At 44.4% G+C, this 18,006-nt stretch overlaps 1 protein-coding gene across 1 annotated transcript; it reads left to right on the forward strand.

Annotated features, from left to right (window-relative positions):
- The first annotated feature begins 1,232 nt into the window (after positions 1-1,232).
- LOC129817626 (claudin-20-like) lies at positions 1,233-17,396 on the forward strand. Its single transcript, XM_055873056.1, has 3 exons — positions 1,233-2,950; positions 9,882-9,936; positions 10,507-17,396. The coding sequence occupies exon 3, from the start codon at positions 10,657-10,659 to the stop codon at positions 11,569-11,571; it is 915 nt and encodes a 304-aa protein (XP_055729031.1). The 5' UTR covers positions 1,233-2,950; positions 9,882-9,936; positions 10,507-10,656; the 3' UTR covers positions 11,572-17,396.
- The last annotated feature ends 610 nt before the right edge of the window (positions 17,397-18,006 follow it).

The raw sequence follows: 18,006 nt of genomic DNA on the forward strand, positions 1-18,006 counted from the left end.
CCTACTGTTCTACACATTTTGCAGTTTTAAAGCTAATTTCCTACTGTTCTACACATTTTGCCATGAGTCTGAGAGAACATTTACCGTTTTAAAGCTAATTTCCTGTCATTCTAAACATTTAGATATGACTTATGACCTGTTCATATGCTATCTGCAGAGCTTGTGCCCCCCCCTCCGAGAGAGAGAGGGAGAGAGAGCTTATTTTATTCAGTCTCTCAGCACCACCAACACAATGAGTCATAATTGCTGGCCCTCTCTCTAGGTCTTCCTGTTCCCAGGTCTGTGGGCGATGTTAATCATGTGTGGGTGTGGGGTGTCCGCCAGTCTTTGTCACATGAAATGGAACAGAGGGAGTAGTAGACATAACAGGGGGAAAATATGTTTTCCTCTTAGTTCGTGCAGGTTTCTGAGGATGGGAATGCCGTTGGTCACTGTGGATCTAAAGGATGAGACACAGTATCCCTGGGCCAGACAGACGGACAGATGGACAGACAGGCGAATGGGCGCACACACACACGAGAAACAGAGACAGACACAGTGGGGAGAGGGAGGGGGTAAGGTGTGTACACTAGCATAATGAGTAACAGATTGCTTTAAAGGGAAAACAGGAGACTGTGTGTGATGGCAAGCCGGTTCTGTTCCTGTTGCCACAGTAACACCTGTGTGAAGGACCATAAAAACAGGCCACCACACACACACACACACACACAAGCCTCCACCCCCTGAACCTACTGCCACCAACACACTGCTGCCTGACAGCCTGAGAGAGGAGAGAGGGAACACACTGCTGCCTGACAGCCTGAGAGAGGAGAGAGGGAACACACTGCTGCCTGACAGCCTGAGAGAGGAGAGAGGGAACACACTGCTGCCTGACAGCCTGAGAGAGGAGAGAGGGAACACACTGCTGCCTGACAGCCTGAGAGAGGAGAGATGGAACACACTGCTGCCTGACAGCCTGAGAGAGGAGGAGAGGAGAGAGGAGAGATGGAGCACACTGCTGCCTGACAGCCTGAGAGAGGAGGAGAGACGGAACACACTGCTGCCTGACAGCCTGAGAGAGGGGAGAGGAGAGAGGAGAGATGGAGCACACTGCTGCCTGACAGCCTGAGAGAGGGGAGAGGAGAGAGGAGAGATGGAGCACACTGCTGCCTGACAGCCTGAGAGAGGGGAGAGGAGAGAGGAGAGATGGAGCACACTGCTGCCTGACAGCCTGAGAGAGGGGAGAGGAGAGAGGAGAGATGGAACACACTGCTGCCTGACAGCCTGAGAGAGGGGAGAGGAGAGAGGAGAGATGGAGCACACTGCTGCCTGACAGCCTGAGAGAGGAGGAGAGACGGAACACACTGCTGCCTGATAGCCTGAGAGAGGAGAGATGGAGCACACTGCTGCCTGACAGCCTGAGAGATGAGGAGAGACGGAACACACTGCTGCCTGACAGCCTGAGAGAGGGGAGAGGAGAGAGGAGAGATGGAACACACTGCTGCCTGACAGCCTGAGAGAGGGGAGAGGAGAGAGGAGAGATGGAACACACTGCTGCCTGACAGCCTGAGAGAGGAGGAGAGACGGAACACACTGCTGCCTGACACACTGCTGCCTGACAGCCTGAGAAAGGAGAGAGGGAACACACTTCAACGTGTCTACTGCCTACTCTTCACAAAAAAGGGCTTGGAAGGGAGACTGAAGTGTTGGTCTCAGCAACGGGGGGATTAGATGACGAGTGGATGACAGAGGAATGGCTGGATCTATCTTTGGGGCAGACTGCAGGAGGACTGGAGGCTGGGCTCCACAGATACCACAGCCCACTAACCTAACGTAGCAGGCGTAAAAAGACGACCTGAGCAGAGTCCCCACATCTGGTTTTCAGGGGAAACGAAAGTTAGGTTGAAAATATTGGATCCCTGAAAATCGGATGTTAGCAGTTTCTGGCGACCCCACATAGGCTACAGCCCACAGGCAGCAGCTCCACTGACACACTGTTGAAGGCAGTCATCACAGAAGAGTCAGCAGTGCCTGGGTCCTCCTCCTCCTCCTCTCAGAGCTCCCTCTCCCTCTGCCTAGTCAGTGCCTCCAGTACCACTAGACTCTCTTGTCTGCCAGCCTCGTGCTCTTTTCTCTACCCAGAACAATAGAGGGGGATTGCAGCTCCACAAAGACCACAGCACAGCAGCAACATTCACAGACAGGCAGGCTGCCGTGCCCTGCTCTCTGGGGTGCTCCAGCACAGCAGCTGGGTCTCTTCAGCCATCATTGGCTCAGCCGACTCCTGCCTGCCATTCACCCATGATATGACTGTGATCCTCCTGGGGCCTCCTGGACCAACAGCGCAAAGGGAAGGGAACACTGCCGCTACCTCGTTCTCAAACCAAGGTGCATGAATTGAGGAGCAAACTGAAGTGAAGAGGAAATTCAGAAACTCTTGGAGGCTGCATTGTTGGTTAAGGGCTTGTAAGCATTTCACTGTAAGGTCTACACCTGTTGTATTAGGCGCATGTGACAAATAACATTTGATTTGATTTGATCTACAGCACAGAGAGAGAGAGAGACAGAAGACGAGAGAGAGAGAGGAAGAGAGACGTAGAGAACAGGGAGTCTAGCTCCATCACAGACGGACAGTGTGGTGTGATACTGGGATACTGTCAGGGGGCAGAGAGCTGGTTGCCTCTGGTTCCAGCTAACTGGGTTCTCTCGGAACAACAGCTGATGGGATGTGCTGTGCTGGACTGCATTCAACAACGGACATTCATCACGCCTGGGGCTGAAGTTCCCCCACTCTACCTGGGATGGGCTTGCCTTGTCCAAGCCTCAACTAGCATTCGCTGACATGACATACTCACATACACATGAGTGTTTGTGTGTGAAAACACACTAACACAAATCTCTCAGACACAGGAGAAACGTGGTTCCATTGTGAGTTGTGCTGCTGGATGAATACTGGATGGATAGAATAGCGGTAAGTGTGTACTGAAAGTGTTTCCCTCTTTCTTCTCTAAGTCATGTGAAGTTGATTACAACGTATTAGGTAGATGTTGTTAGATGAACCACAGCTATTCACAGTAATCTACAGTTGGACTGAGACATGTCTATGTGTGACAGTTTGTGTACACTACCACATCTGTTAGCAATTTGGACATGATTCATAAAACAGGATAGATTTCCATCATCGTTGTTCTCAGAACTTTGTTGACAGGTTGTTTATTTGCACTCCCCATTCTAGCCAAAATTCCTTCCGCATTATGGCTTATCCAATCAGGGAGCCGGAAATGGTTTCCATCATTTACCTCATCATTCCGTTACTCGGATGACATGACAATTAATAACATTTTCAGGGAGAATATCATTTCTTTACAGCTAGTTATTTAACTATCCACATTGATTGTATTAGGCTGTGTAAAAATAGTCAATTACCTTAGGAACCTGTCATTGATCATTTCATGGCGGTACCTAAGTGGTGAAAAAACTGCATCAATCCAACTGCTGACAGGTAATAGCGAAGCCATTGCCTCTTGACTGTGGGAATGAATAGGTCATTTATATTCCTGTCTGTTTGATGATTTAGGTAGGGTTGATACCTCCTGGCTGTACTCATGCAAATATATTTCAGCCTACTGAATGAACTCTCAACTCAGAAATTCCATTTCACCTGGTGATCTGGCTACTGCATTAAGGTGGTAGGGTGATACCTTTAACTAATCCTTATTACATAAGATGTTACATTTTCCCTTCTCTGGCCGTGTAGTTTTTCTATTCTAACTTCATATGAGGTAATGAAAATGTAAAGTAACAACAAATAGATGCCTACAGATGTAGGATCTTAATTTGAGCCAGTTTGCTACAGCAGGAAAATAATCCTGCTGCAACAGGAAATGTGAATTATTAATAGACATTAAAACCAGTAGATGGTGATAGCGCTGACGTCATCCAAATAATCCTTTGGAAAACTCCCGAAGGAAATTACAAACTTTAGAAGCCTTTTTAAACTTTGAATACAGTACAAGTTTGCCTTTCCTGCTGTGCAGGAAAATTCTCAGCAACAAAAGAGTGATCAACTTAAGATTCTAAATCTGTAGTATCACAAATTAGTATTCTAACAGCACTACAATGCAACATTCCTCATTGCTGGACAGCTTGTCATCACAGTAAACATCAGTGAATTCACTAATCCATTTGTCTCTTAACTAAAAAACTTTACTGGGTCTTTGTTAGTCTGCCGGCTGCTCATACTGTACCTTTTTCCCTTTAAAAATAGATTTGCTGAATGAGCTCAACACAGGTTTTTTATGAGCTTGTATGTACAAGGCTTTAAAACGGGAACAACAAGCACAATAGCAACCTGTAATGAATACCAGACTAATCATGCGTCTAAATTGCCTGGTTTTACTCTATGACTATTTTCATTACAACGCAATAAAAACTCCTTGGCTGTCTGACCAATTTCAACATCTCTTTTTAAAACAAACTTTAAACAGGCAGTGAAAACGTTGGAAGTTGGAACCGTGCTCGCCAGTTGACATTAACAAAAATAAAATATTTGAAAGAATTCTGGGTAGGGCCGCCTTTTAAACCATCATTACAAATTTACCGCAGGATTTCTATTTTTACTCTTCCTTGGAAGTGACAACAGAATAACAGTCTGTACGTGCTAAACGATAGTCCTCAGTTATGATCTCCTCCACCATTAAACATTATCAATGGTTCTCTTTCAATGAACCTGAGGTGATGATGTAGGAGTATTCCGTAGGACGGTGTATACCATGTGTATCCTATACATACGACTAATACAAGTTGAAACTTGAACTTCTAACTTGATGAGCAATATTAGGGAGAGCGATAACAACATCTAATCAGTACCAGATACTACTGTCCCTTAGGAGTGATGGGAGTGAAACGCAAACAAGCAACAAAGTTAATGGAACCAAGGAGTAGTAGAATGTGCCAATAAGAACTAGCCTACACATCAACGACTACTACTCCAGTTAGTGGAGGCCAGGCCACAGAGCTAGAATAACACTCTACTATTCTAGTGGAGGCCACAGAGCTAGAATAACACTCTACTATTCTAGTGGAGGCCACAGAGCTAGAATAACACTCCTGCCCTATTCTAGTGGAGGCCACAGAGCTAGAATAACACTCTACTATTCTAGTGGAGGCCACAGAGCTAGAATAACACTCCTGCCCTATTCTAGTGGAGGCCACAGAGCTAGAATAACACTCCTGCCCTATTCTAGTGGAGGCCACAGAGCTAGAATAACACAATACTATTCTAGTGGAGGCCACAGAGCTAGAATAACACTCTACTATTCTAGTGGAGGCCACAGAGCTAGAATAACACTCCTGCCCTATTCTAGTGGAGGCCACAGAGCTAGAATAACACTCTACTATTCTAGTGGAGGCCACAGAGCTAGAATAACACTCCTGCCCTATTCTAGTGGAGGCCACAGAGCTAGAATAACACTCCTGCCCTATTCTAGTGGAGGCCACAGAGCTAGAATAACACTATACGATTCTAGTGGAGGCCACAGAGCTAGAATAACACTATACTATTCTAGTGGAGGCCACAGAGCTAGAATAACACTATACTATTCTAGTGGAGGCCACAGAGCTAGAATAACACTATACTATTCTAGTGGAGGCCACAGAGCTAGAATAACACTATACTATTCTAGTGGAGGCCACAGAGCTAGAATAACACTACTCTACTATTCTAGTGGAGACCACAGAGCAGGAATAACACGAATCTACGATTCTAGTGGAGGCCACAGAGCTAGAATAACACTATACTATTCTAGTGGAGGCCATAGAGCTAGAATAACACTACTATACTATTCTAGTGGAGGCCACAGAGCTAGAATAACACTACTCTACTATTCTAGTGGAGGCCATAGAGCTAGAATAACACTACTCTACTATTCTAGTGGAGGCCACAGAGCTAGAATAACACTACTCTACTATTTTAGTGGAGGCCACAGAGCTAGAACAACACTACTCTACTATTCTAGTGGAGGCCAGAGAGCTAGAATAACACTACTCTACTATTCTAGTGGAGACCACAGAGCTAGAATAACACTACTCTACTATTCTAGTGGAGGCCACAGAGCTAGAATAACACTACTATACTATTCTAGTCAAGACCAGAGAGCTAGAATAACACTATACTGTTCTAGTGGAGGCCACAGAGCTAGAATAACACTACTCGACTATTCTAGTGGAGGCCACAGAGCTAGAATAACACTACTCTACTATTCTAGTGGAGGCCACAGAGCTAGAATAACACTATACTATTCTAGTGGAGGCCAGAGAGCTAGAATAACACTACTCTACTATTCTAGTGGAGGCCACAGAGCTAGAATAACGCTACTCTACTATTCTAGTGGAGGCCACAGAGCTAGAATAATACTACTCTACTATTCTAGTGGAGGCCACAGAGCTAGAATAACACTACTCTACTATTCTAGTGGAGGCCATAGAGCTAGAATAACACGAATCTACTATTCTAGTGGAGGCCACAGAGCTAGAATAACACTATACTATTCTAGTGGAGGCCACAGAGCTAGAATAACACTATACTATTCTAGTGGAGGCCACAGAGCTAGAATAACACTTCTCTACTATTCTAGTGGAGGCCATAGAGCTAGAATAACACTACTCTACTATTCTAGTGGAGGCCACAGAGCTAGAATAATACTACTCTACTATTCTAGTGGAGTTCAGAGAGCTAGAATAACGCTACTCTACTATTCTAGTGGAGGCCACAGAGCTAGAATAACACTACTCTACTATTCTAGTGGAGGCCACAGAGCTAGAATAACACTACTCTATTATTCTAGTGGAGGCCACAGAGCTAGAATAATACTACTCTACTATTCTAGTGGAGGCCACAGAGCTAGAATAACACCACTCTACTATTCTAGTGGAGGCCACAGAGCTAGAATAACACTACTAAACTTTTCTAGTGGAGGCCACAGAACTAGAATAACACTACTCTACTATTCTAGTGGAGGCCACAGAGCTAGAATAACACTACTCTCCTATTCTAGTGGAGGCCACAGAGCTAGAATAACACTATACTATTCTAGTGGAGGCCACAGAGCTAGAATAATACTACTCTACTATTCTAGTGGAGGCCACAGAGCTAGAATAACACTACTCTACTATTCTAGTGGAGGCCACAGAGCTAGAATAACACTATACTATTCTAGTGGAGGCCACAGAGCTAGAATAACACTACTCTACTATTCTAGTGGAGGCCATAGAGCTGGAATAACACTACTCTACTATTCTAGTGGAGGCCACAGAGTTAGAATAACACTACTCTACTATTCTAGGGGAGGCCACAGAGCTAGAATAATACTACTATACTATTCTAGTGGAGGCCACAGATCTAGAATAACACTACTATACTATTCTGGTCGAGACCAGAGAGCTAGAATAACACTACTATACTATTCTAGTGGAGGCCAGAGAGCTAGAATAGCGCTACTCTACTATTCTAGTGGAGGCCACAGAGCTAGAATAACACTACTCTACTATTCTAGTGGAGGCCACAGAGCTAGAATAGCACTACTCTACTCTTCTTAGAGTTGCATTGGTTCCCATCTCCCTCCTTGACTGCGTTCCAGACTCACTATTCACTTTATAGTGGACTAATTCTGACCAAGGCCCATAGTGCACTATACAGTGAATAAGGGGCCATTTGCGACCCAGCCCTCCTCTCCCCATGCTCCCCTTGCTTCTTAGAGCCAAACATGCACCAAAAACACTACATCACGTACACTGGTGTTGTCCCAAGACTCAACAGGCTGGTAAAGGACATCAATCTCAAAGATATTAATTATATCCAGACATCACCTACCATTCATATGAGAGATCTTCAGTGATGTTCTGTTAGTAGTTGTTGTATGTTTTCTTGTCCTCAGGGTCACTCTCCCGAAAAAAGTGCATGACCTTATCTGCCTGTGTAGCTTGCTTAGTAAACTCTTGGTAACATAATGGAGGAGAATTGGGAAGAAACTAATTTCAACTGAAATCCAAGTCTTTTTTTCTAGGTCTAAATAACTGTCTAATACTGGGTAATACAATGATGGTGATTAAACTGATTATCCGGTCAGGTCTTAAAGAGATCTTTGTTACTTCCTGATATTACTATTTTGAGTAGTAAAAGTCCATATACTTTTTGTACAAAGCAATAAGGAACACTAGTTTGATAGATGCAGCGTGTAAAATTCACAAGACCGTTTTTCCTTTGAGACTAAAAGTAGACAGGCTCTGTATCAAAGCCCAACTTCTGTGTGCCTGGAAGAAGAAATAACAAATGCATGGAGCGCCGCTTATATTAGCCAACCATGTCCTCTCACATCACACACATAGCCTACAATTCTGCAATTTTAATGACTTCAATGTAACTGTCTGTCTGAGGCGGGAAGCCCAAAATTGGTCCTCCATTAAACCCACTCCTGCTGTCACTCCTGCTGTCATTCACTTCCGGATGCTTCTGCTGTTTGGGGCAGTGTATTCTGGGAACTAGTGTGTGTCCCTAATCGCACCCTATTCCCTATATAGTGCACAACTTTTGTCCAGGGCCCAAAGTAGTACACTATGTTGGGAATAGGGTGTCATTTGGGACGCAGAGAATTACCTCTTTATGCTGCTGAGTGGAGGTGGGATGCAGAGGAATGGATGGAGGGTTATATACGTTGAGCTAAGAGTCTCCTAATGAGGACTACAGCTGTGTAATAATCACAGTGGCATTTTCCCTCCATACTCCCTCCCTCAGAGGGTGGCTAGGTAGGTATAGGCCTGGGAGGGAGCCTGCTGCCTGCCATCGTCTGGGCTGGAAAATATAACGGTAATGGGTTAATGGGAGTAGGCAGACTGGCTAAGGTCAAATGATCTCTTCTCTTCCAGTAATATTTTCCCCTTTTTTCAAATTAATGTAGTCTTTCTCTCCTAAAATGAAGGGTTCGAATGGGGGAGGCAGTTTGGTAGAGTCTGATAGGGCCTGGGGATAGGGTGGGAGTGGGTAGGAAAAATGTATATTTTCTGTTTATCCCTCTGGTAATCGTTCCTGTTGGGGCAGGTCTGCCACTGTAGGGTGCTTTCCCTTCTGCTGTCACAGTGTGTGGATATATAGACAGAGGATTACTTCAACGATAGGTTGTGACTGTTGTTGGGATACCAGCGCTGTGTGTGTTCCATCTCTACAAATGGAGGGGGCGGTTCACACAGTCTTATCTGTGTGTTGCAGTCGGCCATACTTCATGCGGCCAATTGAAAGGCGGCACCTTCCTCTCAGCTGCAAGGCTAAAGGATGGGGATGCAGGTCCTCGCCATCTTTCCGTTTATATTGTGCTCTGAGTGACGACGACGAAACACCACAAAAAGTCACCATCGAACGAACACCAATGACAAATTAAACCTCAAAAATCTTGGCTGTCTAAATGATATATTGAACCAATTAAAGGGGACCAACAATATCTTCAACTGCAAATTTCAGTCAGACATTTAAATATGCCGTGATGAAGAATATTGGCTTACTACTGTCTTTTATCATTGCTACTCATTTGCTGAGAGGACATTAGCTCTGTGGCTGTTCATCTGAATCAATGACCTTCATGTTATACTAGTCCAGTTGTTTAACCACTCTCACAGCACATTGCTGCTCAGTTTTGCAGTATTTCTCTGTTCACCACTCAGTTCTCCTTAGTGGTACTGTAGCTCACAGGCAACAAGAATGTGCGGCTGCCATGTCTTTACGGGACACTGAAAATGATGGAATTGTATGTTGTGTTGCTAAGGAGATGGTAGGAGGACGGAGGAGGTGTGAATCGCTGAGCTGCTTCGCCTATTGTTTTGTTAGGTGTTTTTTCCATCTCTTTTGTGCCCAGAAAACATTGAGGAGAGACTGACGCACCACAGCACACTGTCCGAGACACACAAAAGGTAAGGAGGCTTTTTTTCTCAAAACACTGCAATTACAAACAAACTATTCACTTTAACCATGCATTTATGTTGTCTTTAATGTCAGAATGTCACCACCATAGAAGACAAACTAAAGATTTGGAGAAATTACAAATTATTCTAAAAGACTATTGAAATAGCTTATGCATGCTTCAATGACAAATATTGTAAATTGAGTTTATGTATAAAAGCAGCATTTACCTCATAGCTAAAGTGAAGTGAAGTAGCTGCCTGCTGTAAAAGAGTAACCCACTTTCAGAGGAAGGACACTGCAGCTTTAAATTCACATAATTGAGTCTTTAAATGAACACCACAAAACTCAGTCACACAAAGAGCCAGGGATGCAGAGTTAAAACGCAGGCAAACAGAAAGCACACACTCACACACGCTTCCCCCCTAAAAAGAGGGAGAAAAAAAGAGCAGAGCGCAGTTTCCTTTCCCCATCACCAGTCCCTGCCTCATACAGCACCTGCCTCATCCAGCCCCTGCCTCCTCCGTCTGATCGTCACGCTTGCTCGCTCAGTTCAATTCTCATTTCGATTTTTATCACAGCCCACTGAAGCCTGCACTGAGGAATTATCTGCTGTCAGGACCTGAGGCTGCACGGGGCGATAGGGAGAGACGGAGCCAGGGAGCCAGGCTCGGGCCACCACAGGGTGACGGTCCCGCTGTGCCGGAGAGGAGGGGACTCGCAACTCGGCGATGGCGTCCTCCACCATGCAGATCCTCGCCTTCGCCCTGGCGCTGCTGGGCGTCCTGGGCGCCACCGTGGCCACGCTGCTGCCCAACTGGAAGGTGAGTGCCGACGTGGGCTCCAACATCATGACTGCCATCTCCCAGATGCAGGGGCTGTGGATGGACTGCACCTGGTACAGCACCGGCGTGTTCAGCTGCACCTTGAAGTACTCCGTGCTGTCGCTGCCCGCCTACCTGCAGACCGCCAGGACGACAATGGTTCTATCGTGCATGATGGGTTGCCTGGGCCTCTGTCTCGCTGTCCTAGGGCTGAAGTGCACCCGCTGGGGGGGCAGTCACCGGGCAAAGGGGCACGCAGCCATTGCCGCGGGGGGTTGCTTCATCCTGGCTGGCATCCTCTGTCTGGTGCCCGCTTCCTGGTTCACCAACGAGGTCATCACCACCTTCCTGGACTCCAACGTGCCCGAGAGCAGTAAATACGAGCCTGGGGGGGCCGTGTACGTGACCTTTGTCTCTGCCGGCTTCCTGCTTGCCGGTGGGGTCATCTTTTGTTTGTCGTGTCCCGGAAAAAGAGACTACACCTCGACCTCCACCTCTACCACCTTTCCTGACAAACTACTGCAGCAGCAGATAAACCAGGAGCAACTACAGCGCGACCTGATACAGTGTGACCTGATACAGCGCGAGCAACAGCAACGGGAGCAGAAGGACTTTAAACAGCAGACGTCGCCTAATGAGCAGTCGAGCCAGGAGCAGCTACAGTGGGTTGACAAAGGGTCCCAGGGTAAGGTCCAAGCAGCTGACGACATCCAGCAGGAGAAGCCTCTACATGAAGACAAGGGAACGCAGCAGTTCTACTCTCCATCCAGAGTCCCTCCAAAAGACACCCGGGCTGGCTACAGCCTGCAGGACTATGTTTAATATGTTTTATCCCTAAACCCTACTCTTGTTAGTGGGGTGGGTGGAGAATCCTGAGGACATTCTACTGGCTGCCTTGTGAAGGGGAGAGAGTGGAGAAAGAGGGGGAGGAAGGATGGGAGGAGGAGGGAGAGAGTGGAGGGGAGAAAGAGAGGGAGGAGGCTAATGACGTTGACAGCCTTATCGCCACCTCTCATCTGTTCTCTCTCGCTACTGCGAGCACAAGCAGTAAAGGTATTCCCAAACTATTGGAGAAAGACAGCTTGTGGATCCAAATTCCTGGGGCAAATGCCTCCTTGACTGCTGCTGTGGTGGGCGGAAAGACACAATGGTAGGGTAGAGTAGAGGTGCCATAAAAATGCACAAACACAGCGCAAGTACTGTCAAACCTGTGACAAGTTCCTTTAAAAACTGATGCGGAGGCTTTTCCATACCAAAGGTTTCATTGAGAAAAAAGTGCTGATGATAACTAGCTGCTAATAATAAGCCATCAGAACGTTTGCATAGTAAGATAGTGTCGATATGTCTGGGAAAAGGAAGGTGTAAAAGCCATTCTTTGCAACCTTTTAGAACCCATTTGCCTTGTGAGACAAAAAATAATCATCATTCATATCCAAAGCTAAATGGACTGATTGATATTGAGTCTTCTTTGCATGCTAATTATCTGTAGCTTGTTAAATAACTCAGTGGAATGCAGAGTAGTTACTGAAACATAGTTACCAAAGCTTGTGCCTAAAAGAATGTGTAGAACTTCTACTGTCTGTAAAGGAGACTTAGAGAAGATTAACAAAGTGAAAAGAGAGTTCAGATTCCCACCAACACCATACACAAACATCCAGTCCATTTTTTCCTGCGATTTGTGGAGGGGAATAAGGTGCATGGCAGCGCAGGCTGTCAGAGATAATGATCCTCTTTGCTTTCCCATTATCCCCTCGCTACGGCTGGATGCACACTACTCGTTTACTGCACCCCCCCCCCCCCCGCGCATACACACACACACACAGATACACACACACACCCTTGTCCTTCCTCTCCCTCGCTAGCTGCGAGGGTAATAGGGTCTTGTACCCAATCATCTTTACGGCGTGTGTCCGTGTGTCATTGCTGCAGGAGGCACAGCGGTAGGAGTCTGTTCTATGGCCAGAGGTTAGCTGTCACAAGCTGCTGTCCCCTCGTGTTGACGGAGGGTAATAGAGGCTACGTCCCAAATGGCACCTTATTCCCTATTTAGGGCACTTCTTTTGACCAAGGCCCATAGGGCACTACATAGGGCAGGGTTCCACAAAAAGCAGTGATTTTATTTGGCTCCCCAAGTTTTCTGAGACAAGAAATATAAATAATTTTCGTAGTTGGAAATAAAGATGGTAAAATCATCAGAAAATCAGAAAATAATTCCCTGCAGTCCCACACACACTGGGCACAATGGAAAAACAATGTCAGAGTTTTGGTTTAGTTGTCATCTAAATGTGTTATCACTGGCTTTTCAAATGCAATATAGTGTCATTGATGATACTGTGCATTCGGAAAGTATTCAGACCCCTTGACTTTTTCCACATTACAGCCTTATACTAAAATGTATTCAATTATTTTTTCCCTCATCAATCTACACACAATACCCCATAATGACAACGCAAAAACAGGCTTTTAGACATTTTTGCTAATTTATGTTTACAAAATGGGAAAAAAAGGAAATATCACATTTACATCATTATTAGAACCTTTACTCAGTACTTTGTTGAAGTACTGAGTAAAGGCAGTGATTGCCATTGGCAGTGATTACAGCCCCGAGTCTTCTTGGGTATGACGCTACAAGCTTGGCACACCTTTATTTGGGGAATTTCTCACATTCTTCTCTGCAGATCCTCTCATGCTCTGTTAGGTTGGATGGGGAGCATTGCTGCACAGCTATTTTCAGGTCTCTCCAGAGATGTTCAATCGGGTTCAAGTCTGGGCTCTGGCTGGGCCACTCAAGGACATTCACAGACTTGTCCCGAAGCCACTCCTGCATTGTCTTAGCTGTGTGCTTAGGGTTGTTGTCCTGTTGCAAGTTAAACCTCTGCCCCAGTCTGAGGTCCTGAGCGCTCTGGAGCAGGTTTTCATCAAGGATCTCTCTGTACTTTGCTCCGTTCATCTTTGCCTTGATCCTGACTAGTCTCCCAGTCCATGTCGCTGAAAAACATAACCACAGCATTATGCTGCCACCACCATGCTTCACCGTAGGGATGGTGCCAGGTTTTCTCCAGATGTGACGCTTAGCATTCAGCCAAAGAGTTCGATCTTGGTTTCATCTGACCAGAGAATCTTGTTTCTCATGGTCAGTTCTTAAGGTGCCTTTTGGCAAACTCCAAGTGGGCTGTTGTGTGCCTTTTACTGAGGAGTGGCTTCCATCTGGCCACTCTACCATAAAGGCCTGATTGGTGGAGTGCTGCAGAGATGGTTGTACTTCTGGAAGGCTCTCCCATCTCTAGAGCTCTGTCAGAGTGACCATCGGGTTCTTGGTCACCTCCCTGACCAACGTCCTTCTCCCCCGATTGCTCAGTTTGGCCGGGCGGCCAGCTCTAGGAAGAGTCTTGGTTGTACCCTTCCCCAGATCTGTGCCTCGACACGATCCTGTCTTGGAAATCTACGGACAATTCCTTCGACCTCATGGCTTGGTTTTTGCTCTGACATTCACTGTCAAATGTGGGACCTAAGATAGACAGGTGTGTGCCTTTCCAAATCATGTCCGATCAATTGAATTTACCACAGGTGGACTCCAATCAAGTTGGAGAAATGTCTCAAGGATGATCAATGGAAATAGGGTCTGAATTCATATGTAAATTAGGTATTTTGGTTTTTTATTTTTAATAAATTAGCAAACATTTATAAACCCCTGTTTTGCTTTGTCATTACGGGGTATTGTGTGTAGATTGCTGAGGAATTGTTTTTATTTCATCAATTTTAGAATAAGGCTGTAACGTAACAAAATGTGAAAAAAGTCAAGGGGTCTGAAAACTTTCCGAAGGCACTGTATATGACTTATAAAGTATGGTTACATCTCATTTGCTCCGTTAAACCTACCCTTTGGAACGACTTTGCTAGCAACCGTGATTATATGTCGTTATTAAGAGTATATAATAATTTTCCCGATAGCACATTGGTAGTAGTCAGTGACAAACATCAAAGCTAAGCATGGCTTGGCTTGGTTAAAACCCAGGATCGGAGACCAAATTAATAGCTGTTGATAGATCAACTGTCCAGTAGGAGGTGCTGCCGAGACTATAGTTTATTTTTTATAAACATTGAAGATCTGATGTTATTTCAAAAAGGTACAAATTCAACATATTTTATACAAGGTTTGTCTATGTTGAAAGTTGGTTACAATGAATACATAATCCTGTGGTTGAAAGATGACATATGTAGTTGTTTTAAGATCGTCATACCATGGATCATTTGGCTATTTTATTATGACTTTTTGCCCTTCAGGCAACAATGATTTACTTAGAGTTGAAAATAATGTGCTGAGTAGAACATAGAACATTGATCTCATGCATGAGTAGGTCTAGATGGCAGGGCTGCTCTTGTTTTGGAAAAGAGACATTGTGGCTACCTTTCTCCAGCGATTTCAGATTTGCAAATGTGTTGTGTGTTTGCCTCACATGTCAGCACATACAGTTGAAGTTGGAAGTTTACATACACTTAGCTTGGAGTCATTAAAACTTGTTTTTCAACCACTCCACAAATTTATTGTTAACAAACTATAGTTTTAGCAAGTCGGTTAGGACATCTACTGTGCGCATGACACAAGTCATTTTTCCAACAATTGTTTCCTGACAGATTATTTCACTGTATAACAATTCCAGTGGGTCAGAAGTTTACATACACTAAAGTTGATTGTGCCTTTAAACAGCTTGGAAAATTCCAGAAAATTATGTCATGGCTTTAGAAGCTTCTGATAGGATAATTGACATAATTTGAGTCAATTGGAGGTGTACTTGTGGATGTATTTCAAGGCCTACCTTCAAACTCAGTGCCTCTTTGCTTGAGGGGGACAAAGATTGTACTTTTTGGAGAAATGGGTCTTCCAAATGGACAATGACCAAGCATACTTCCAAAGTTGTGGAAAAATGGCTTAAGGACAACAAAGTCAAGGTATTGGAGTGGCCATCACAAAACCCTGACCTCAATCCCATAAAATATTTGTGGGCAGAACTGAAAAAGCGTGTGTGAGCAAGGAGGCCTATAAACCTGACTCAGTTACACCAGCTCTGTCAGGAGGAATGGGCCAAAATTCACCCAACTTATTGTGGGAAGCTTGTGGAAGGCTACCCGAAATGTTTGACCCAAGTTAAACAATTTAAAGGCTATGGTACCAAATACTAATTGAGTGTATGTAAACTTTTGACCCACTGGGAATGTGATGAAAGAAATAAAAGCTGAAATAAATAATTCTCTGTACTATTATTCTGACATTTTACAATCTTAAAATAAAGTGGTGATCGTAACTGATCTAAAACAGGAAATTTTTACTCAGATTAAATGTCAGGAATGGTGAAAAACTGAGTTTAAATGTATTTGGCTAAGGTGTATGTAAACTTCCGACTTCAACGATATTATGCTCAGTTTTTTCTTACTTGTATGGAAGATAACAAAAATAACTACAAGGGCTCCACTGGGAAAAGGTGAAATCTGAGTGTTTGAGTGTTTATTTTCACAAAGTTCACAAAGACTTTCCCAAACAATGTTCATAAATTTGGTTCTGCCTGTGATCAGAGGAAAGTCTAAGTACAGTTGATGTCTCAGAGAACCAAGACTTTACTGTGCTCTCCTATCGATGTTCATGTTTTCAACATGGAATACTATTATCTAGATTCTAGAATAAGGTTAAAAAGAAATGTACTTGATAATGCTTATGCTTCGCATTTTAAAAGAGGTCATGTACACTTGTTGATAAAATATGGTTTATATATATTTTTTGTCTTTGAGAATGGTTTGTTTTATTATGATTCAGGACATAACTTTATTAATGAGTGAATTTACTGTGGATATCAGGTTCTCATTAAAACGCATGTTTCCACGTGATTGTCAATCCACAAGTCAGTTCAACTTGAGTATGTTTTTGATTGTTAATTGCTCAAAATTGCTCAAAAAGGATTTGTTAAGCTGTCAACAAATGTTTTTGTTCAGCTGTCAACTTGTTCCATAATGGATGTCAGACCAAGAGTGTTGCTTACTACAATGAAGATAAATGGAACATGCATAACTGCAACAAAACATCATGATTGCAATATTCTATACTTTTCGAAAAAAGATTCCAAAAGACTTGTTTGGCTGTCCCTATAGGAGTGCCCTTTTTGGTTCTAGGTAAACCCTTTTTGTTTCCAGGTAGAACCATTTTAGCTTCCATGTAGAACCCTCTGTGGAAAGAGTTCTACATGGATCCCAAAAAGGTTCTACTTGGAGCCAAAAGGTTTCTACTTGGAACCAACTAGGGTTCTTCAATGGGTTCTCCTATGGGGACAACCGAATATCCCTTTTAGGTTCTAGATAGCACCGTTTTTCCCCCAAGAGTGTAGTCTGCCTCTCTCTCTCTCTCAAAACAATGGATGTGTAAAGGGACTTCGTGTGCACAATCCTGTCTTCAGTCCACAAGTAGCAACAAAGCAAACGCCTGTTACTGTGCAAAACAACTAAAGTTGTTGCTTTTTCTCTATAAAAGAATGTAAATATATCTGTAAGTGAAAATACTGAAACATTTATTTTGATTTCATTTTAAATAATGCATTCTTTTGACATTTGATAACATGATAAAAGGATGTGATCTAAATTAAAACATCTATTTCCCTCTTCTTTCCTAGTGGCTTTAATAGCTTGACTCTCCCAGTTTCAACCGATCAGAAAACATGCACATACTCAGATTCTGTAAAACTTGATCTTCCCTCTCGTTAATGCTGCTCTTTGTTGTCTGTCCGTGCTCTGACTTCCAACACCTCCAGATAATATGAGGATTGTCAGGCGGTAGGCTCTACTGGGACTGGGAGTCAGGCTTGTCCAAGCGAAAATCTACATACACTTAACAGTGGGTTCAATCAGGCATCAAATTAGCCCAATGCACACACAGCTGAGCACTGTGACACACACCACACACACACACACACACACACACACACACACACACACACACACACACACACACACACACACACACACACACACAGTTTATGTTCATCATCTTGCTGGGTGCAATTCCACTCTAATTAATCAAATGAACCTCATTTTGTGCCACAAGACTACATTTAGTCCCCCCCGCCCACTCCCTCAGATACATCTCTTCAGTGGCTTTGGTCCCCCCTTTCCCCCAGATACATCTCTTCAGTGGCTTTGGTCCCCCCCTCCCCCAGATACATCTCTTCAGTGGCTTTGGCTCCCCCCTCCCCCAGATACATCTCTTCAGTGGCT

Source organism: Salvelinus fontinalis, chromosome 20 (genome assembly GCF_029448725.1).
Source record: "Salvelinus fontinalis isolate EN_2023a chromosome 20, ASM2944872v1, whole genome shotgun sequence".
In the NCBI taxonomy this organism is placed as follows: domain Eukaryota; kingdom Metazoa; phylum Chordata; class Actinopteri; order Salmoniformes; family Salmonidae; genus Salvelinus; species Salvelinus fontinalis.

Coding starts and splice junctions, on each gene's coding strand:
- LOC129817626 (XM_055873056.1), top strand. CDS start 10,657: ATGGCGTCCTCCACCATGCAGATCCTCGCCTTCGCCCTGGCGCTGCTG.